The 6,858-nt window shown below is 53.6% G+C and overlaps 1 protein-coding gene across 1 annotated transcript in view; it reads left to right on the forward strand.

Moving 5' to 3' along the window:
* LOC104994590 (rho-related BTB domain-containing protein 2-like) overlaps positions 1-2,185 on the forward strand; it is a gene marked incomplete at its 5' end in the record, with an annotated part of 10,422 nt that extends 8,237 nt beyond the window's left edge. The window contains 2 exons of the mRNA XM_010848219.1: positions 72-550; positions 1,893-2,185. Coding sequence (XP_010846521.1) covers positions 72-550; positions 1,893-2,110 — 697 coding nt within the window. The remainder of the gene's footprint in view (positions 1-71; positions 551-1,892) is intronic.
* Between the last annotated feature and the right edge of the window lie 4,673 nt (positions 2,186-6,858).

A 6,858-nucleotide genomic window follows, 5' to 3' on the forward strand; every position in this document is an offset into this window, starting at 1 on the left:
AGCAAAATCTCCCCTACCAGCCCTCAGGGTGCCAAACATTGTAAAGATTAGTTTCTGAAGTTAAAATAAAGCAGATATGCCTGGGTGGTCAGCTCTCTAAGCCCGGTTGTCAGCACCTTAGTGCAGGCTGCTCTGGTCCAGCATGGAGGACGAGGGGTCAGATCTGAGGAGGGCAGACCCAGTAGGAGGCTACCTCATAGGACTGTGGGTTTCTGGGGCTGCTGGGGGCAGGTCACGGGTGAGGTGGTGGTGATGGTGCCAAAGAGCAAATCCATGTCATTCCATCGTGGTTTTGTGTGGCCTTACCACTCGAGGTGGGTTCTTTGTGACTCAGGGCCTTTGGCCACCTGCGCCAAAGCTCTGGCTCTGAAGGCAAAAGTAGACATCTGTGTGCAGACCTTGGCCCAGGGGTCCCAGCACAGACATGCTCCTGTCTGTTCCCAGTTCCACTGTGCGTACCAGTTGGCTGACTGGTGTCTTCACCACATCTGCACCAACTACAACAATGTGTGTCGCAAGTTCCCCCGAGACATGAAGGCCATGTCCCCAGGTGAGCATCCCCAGCGGCATTTGTCGCCTCCCTCTCCTTGGGTTCAAGCCTCTGACCTGACCCCAGGGCGCCCAGAGGCTGCCAAAGTCCCCTGTGGGTGGGGAGTAGCCTGCAAACATGCACCCAGCCCAGCGGAGGGGTCCTGGAAAAAGCGCTGGTGTGGAGGGCGGCCCCCCAGCCCCAGCCTGCCAGAGACTGTGGGCAATTCACTCTGCCCCTCTGAGCTTCTGCTTTTCACAGGTACAGTCAGACTAGAGGTGGTGTTTTTTAGATGTTTGTGGATCAAACTCCACAATAAGAAATCCATTTTTGTTTGTTAATTTTTACAATGTTGGTTGGTTTCTGCCAAACAACAATGCAAATCAGCCATGATTATACATATATCCCCTGCCTCTTGAGCCTCCCTCCCATCCCCACATCCCACCCCTCTAGCTTATCAAGAATTACATTTTACCTTGTGACCGAGTACACATATTGAAAAATTTATCAGTTGTTTTTAATACTGTTCACGACTCTTGACATTAATTTCATAACCTGGGAATGGGCACAAGTCACAGCTTGGACAACACAGATCTGGGCATCCTCTGGGGTCCCTGCAGCTTGGTCTCTGCTTAATTGATGTCTCAGGTCCTGGGGCCTGACAGGAATCTAGGGGTCCAGGATTCATGGGATCCAGGGAGAGGTGTGGCTGGCCTCCCCCAGTTGGTCTTCACTGGGCACGGTCTGCTTTGCTGTGACCCTCCTCCCTAGTACTCTACCAGTTCTCCCACTCCTGCTCTCTCCTCGTCACCCTTCTAGCATTTTCTTTCTAAAGCACAGCTCCAACTGCCTCACTTCCCTGGTCCCAAACTTTCGTGGAGCCCCCACACCTTCCAGAAGAAGTCCAAACCCCTCAGCCTAGCCTTCCCTCCCATCTGAGCTCCTGCATACCCCCACCCCCCGTACCTCCCCTCTCAGAACCTCAGCTCTGCCAGCTGCACCTGCTGTCAGCCCAGCCAGGCCGAGCATCTTCTTGCCCACAGCTCTTCTCACCGTTTCTCCCTCATCCCTTGTCGCAGCCTGCTTTATTCTCCAAGCCTTGATAGGATCTTCCCTCTGCCTTTGAAGAAAGACGCAAGTGGAAATGCCTTTCCCCAGTGTGGACCGTCGGCTCCACTCCCTGGGCAACTGACTCTCTTTGGGGGCTCAGTGAAGGCAGGGCTTCCACTTCTGGTCCCCAGGGGTTGGCATGTGGGCCTAGGAGGACCAGAGGCATGTTCCATGGCAGCGGGGCAGGGGTGGGAGTCCCTCTGCCCCTCCTCCTGCGTCTTCCTCACCCAGCCCTACTGCCGTTCTGCCCCAGAAAACCAGCAATATTTCGAGAAACACCGGTGGCCACCCGTCTGGTACCTGAAGGAGGAAGACCACTACCAGCGGGCCCGGAAGGAGCGCGAGAAGGAGGACTATCTGCACCTGAAGCGGCAGCCCAAGCGGCGCTGGTTGTTCTGGAATAGTCCGTCCTCGGCGTCCTCTTCGGCCGCCTCCTCGGCGTCCCCATCCTCCTCCTCGGCTGTGGTCTGAGATGCTGCCACCCTCTTCTGACCCTGCTGCTGTTGTCCCCACTTGTCTTTGGCCCTCTGCTCCTCCGCATCGCCCCCTCCAGGGCCTCCAGGCCCCTCCTGGGCCCACCTCCCAGGGACAGAGGACTCACATAACCAGGACCCTTTGGGTGGAGCTGCTCTCACCAGGCAACATAGCTCAGCACAGAGAGGAGGGAGCCTGGCCTCGTGGACCAGAGCAGTGGCCCTGTGCAGAGGTCCTGATTCCATGGCTGGCCGGGAGACAACTCTTGGAGGCGGGCATCGGGGAGAGAGCTGAGGACTGTGGCATCTTGTCTGTGGGTCAGAGAACCCTAGCATCAAAGGGGAAATTCTCCTGCTGGGAAGCTGTGTGTCCTGGTCTGCGAAGGCAGCCCCCTCCCAGGGAGCAGCAGTGGGCAGGCAGGGTCCTACCTCTGTTGGCCTCACGTCTCCATTTATGGAACTGAAGGGTTATAGTGGCTTTGTGGGCCTTTCCACGTGGAGCCTACTCAAATCCTCACTGGAAAAGTCAGGGTAGAACTTAAGCCTTCAGAGCCCAACTCCAGGCTTCCACCTCTGTGGTGCAGCTGCCAGAAGCCGCAAGTAGAAGGCTTGCCCTCTGCCAGCATTGCTTCCGGGGCTGTGGGCAACCAGGCCTGAGAAGGTGGCAGAGGTTTTTCAGAGCTTCAGCCCTGGAAGCAGTGCTTCTTGGTGCAATGAGAAACTTCTCTTTCCCCCCATCCTTTACCGCTCAGGTTTGGAGATGGAAACAAAAGGAAACACTGGAACAGGGGGAGAGAAAGTAGAGGGTGATGGGACCTGAGTACAGCAATCCCATGCTCCTTTGGGCTCCTCCCCCCCGCTGCTGGCCAGCACAGCTTCTAATGGGGAGAGGGTAAATTTTGCAAAAATATGCAGACAATGAACAAAATCACCACCGACAAAAGCATTGTGGCCTCTGTCCCCTCAAAAGAAGAAAAGCAGAAAAAGACCCTGGATGGCTCTCATTCTTATAAAGCCAAGCAGGGGACCCCATGTGGATGAGGCAATGGTCGAGGTGGTAAAATTGACTCCGATGCTTTTCAGGAAAGCAGTGTAACCGGCTGTGACCGAGGATGTCCTGGCCCCACTGACTGACTCTGGAGGGCATGGTGCATGCCTTCAGCATGCTGGGGATGAGATTGCAGGGGCGGGGAGGGGGGCTTGGGAATCACCATGGTGTTGGACCCATCATGAGAATCAATCTGTTGTCAACTTCAGCAGGTAACTCCATAGGATATGACCGTGTTGAAGGGGTGGGATGCGGTAGGGGTCAAAGGTCAGGGGAAAGGGCACTGACATGGAGAATAGGAGTCTTTGTAAAGAAGGATCGTAATGAAGTACGTGACCTTACTCAGTGCTGGTTGGTGATAACAGGGAAGAATGGGGGAACTGAACAGGAGCAAAACCAAGGTCAGTCCAGAGAAGAGGAGGGAGGAGACTGGAGGATGGTGGAGGATTAAGACAGTATCTTGCAGCCCATGGGGGAAAGCTGGGCCACAACTGACCCTCTCCCCCTTTTCTGATTCTGATTTGTATCTCACTCCACACACCCTTGTTAGATTCAGAACACAGGATCCCTCTGATGAAGGTGGAGCCAGAGAGACTAGACTGAGCTCCTGTCCTCAGCACTCAGGACTCATCTCATCTAAGAAAGATGCTTTAAGGAGAGGAACTGGGTTTTGGTCCCAGGGCCCGGTGTGGGGGGCTCCACCCCCAATTATCTGGCATAGAGCAACCGCCCGCCCCCCCCCCTCCCCCCACAAAAAATGGAACCTCTGCATCAATTTTGTGGTGCCAAGATCTAGAGATTTGAGGTCAAGGCCTTGTCAAGAGAAGGAGCAGGAGGTGGCAGGTCAAGTGCGTCTTGAATGGCTGTGACCCTTGGTGTCCGAGCCCTAGACTTCAAGGCCATGGCTGCCTCCCCTCCAAGTCCTCCAGGTGGCAGGCTTGGAAACCAGACATGTGCTGCCCTCTACTGGCTGGTCAGCTCACTTCTGCTGAGCTCAGGCTGAGGCTGAGGTGAAGGGGACAGAAAGGGAACCTCCTAGGTGGGGTGTGCTGCTCTGCACCAGCCCCTTCACTCTGGGAAGGGTGTAGGAGGGGCCATGGGGGCCTCCCAAGAACTCTAGGGGGATGGGAGAGGCAGGACCTGAAATCCAACAGCAGGGGAATTAGGTCTCCATGAGCTTACAGGCCTGAGGCGTCTGGCCCAAAGATGAGGATGCAGAAAGGCCAGCAGGGACAGAAAGGGAAGGCGGCTCAGGAGTGGCAGGAGGCTCACAAGTGAGAGGCCACAGCAGGATCCCAGCAGGCAGGGTCTCGGCACCCCTTCCAATAGCTCCGTCAGAACCAGTCCATACCTCCAGGAGCCCAGCAAGCCCAGGTGGGACTCAGAGATACCACCTGGGGAGGCTGTGGGGGACCTGGGCCAGCCCAGTCAGGGGAAGGGCAGGGAGGAGAGGGATGGAGGAGGGGCTGAATTCCAGTCCCCCAGGAACCTGGTGCCCAGAAATCTTGAGTCAGAGCAGGAGACACATTCACACAGGGCAAGCTTGAGCCTGAGGCATAAAAGCGAGAGGGAAGGAGTGGGTCACACAGCAAGAACACACACTCCTGCACCCACGTCACTCAGAACTCTAGAGGAGAACGGGAGGATGGGGGAGAAAAACACACACATGCCTCTTTTTATATAAAATTGCATATTTAATTTGGTCATGAATTCATAAACACATGAGTATTTTGTACCTAATGGCCTTTCTTGTACTGTTTGATATTTCCAACAAACTCTTCTAAGGTGAGAACTTCCAATGGAGAGAAGAGTGAAAAGATAAACAACCACTAGTGAAACAATTAAGTGCCTGTCGTGGGTCAGGGGCTCTTTGGATTGGATATAAAACAAGGCAACTTCAGGCTCTCCTCAAGCTTACCTTAAATAAACATGATGAACACTGACAAGGCTAATACTTTAGGTGGGCACTAAGGAAGTCCTCCGAGAAAGGGATAAGTGACCTGACACTTGATTGACAAGAATTCATTTCTATCTTCCTCTGAAGATGAAGGCAGAGTGCCCTCCACAAAAGGAACAGCAAAAGCAAGAAACACGTGACTTCCGGGGAACAGAGGGGCAGTAGGGCAGGACCTCTGAAAGGGAAGAGCAAAGGGCTATTGCACCAAGGCCACTGAGGTAGGACCCCTACCAAACTCCACTGGGGCACCATACCCTGAGGGTCCCTACATACTCGGCCAATTCTAGTTTGGGTCCCGCCATGCCAGTCTTGGGCACACGAAGTTTTGAGATGGAAAAGATAAATTGAGGAGTACTAGTTTCATAACATCACCCTGCCATGACTGGAATACTGTAGAGATAGGTGTGGTGGAAGGAGGGCTGAAGTGCTTACAAAGTATTTTTTAAAGTAAGAGGAAGTGATGTGCCCTCCCTGGACTGAGGGTGCTGCAGTGCATCTTCCACACTAAGAGTACTCAAGCAAGGAAACCTCCCACTAAGAACTGGGAAAGGTAAACAGAGGAGGAGGCAGAGAAGGGGAGGCGACACCAGGAGAGGCCCCCTTGCATGTCTTTATTCTGAAAACAAGATCACAATACAGATGGGGCAAGATGGAAGAGCAGAAAGACCCTGAGCTTGGGTCCTCTCACGGGCAGCCCAAATTACAACTATTTGCAGAGCAAGCACTGATAAAAAAGACAGGAACCTACCAGCATAGATCTTCTACAACTAAAGACATAAAGCAGGAACCACACTGAGATGGTTGGAGTGGGCAGACTCACAATATCATCAAGTACCATACTCCTGGTTGGACAACCCAGCAAGTAGGGAATTATATTGCAGGGTTTTTCCACAGGAGAGTTCTGAGCCCCAGTTGGGCTCTCCAGCCCAGGGATCCTGCATCAGCAAGATGAACCCCCAGAGCTTTTGGCTTTGAAGGAAAGCAGGGTCCTAATTCTGCGTATCCCACAGGACTGGAGGAAACAGAGACTTCAGTCTTAAAGAGCACACACATGCACTGGGACCTAGGGCAAAAGTGGTCACTTGATGGGAAGCTGGTTTAGAGCTGCCTGCTGGTCTTAAAGAGTGTCCCAGAGAGGCAGTGGGTGGGTGTGGCTCAGGCTGTGGGTATAGACACTGGTAACAGCTATACTTTTTACACTGTCCATGGGATTCTCATGGCAAGAATACTGGAGTGGGTTGCCATTTCCTTTTCCAGTGACCATGTTTTGTCAGAACTCTTCACCATGACCCACCCATCTTGGGTGGCACGGCATAGCATAGCTCATAGCTTCACTGAATTAAGCAAGCCCCTTTGCCATGACAAGACTGTGATCCATAAAGGGGATTGACAGAGGAGCCTGGCAGGCTAGTCTACGGGGTCACGAAGAGTTGGACAGAACTTAGCGACTGAACAGTAACAGCCATACTTGGAAGCTTCTTCTATTGGTGGACACAGGTGCTCATAGGCACTATGGTGGGATCTTCCCACTAGCTCATTAGCCCCAGTAGCTAATGAGTTGGGTGAGGTTGGTCAGCCCCACCCAACAGCCTGTAGGCACCACTGCTGGGATGTTGTTATTGTTGTTCAGTTGCTAAGTCATGTCTAACGCTTGCTGCTACTGCTAAGTCACTTCAGTCGTGTCCAACTCTGTGTGACCCCATAGACGGCAGCCCACCAGGCTCCCCCGTCTCTGGGATTC

Source organism: Bison bison, unplaced genomic scaffold (assembly GCF_000754665.1).
Source record: "Bison bison bison isolate TAMUID 2011002044 unplaced genomic scaffold, Bison_UMD1.0 scf7180017864261, whole genome shotgun sequence".
NCBI lineage: Eukaryota > Metazoa > Chordata > Mammalia > Artiodactyla > Bovidae > Bison > Bison bison.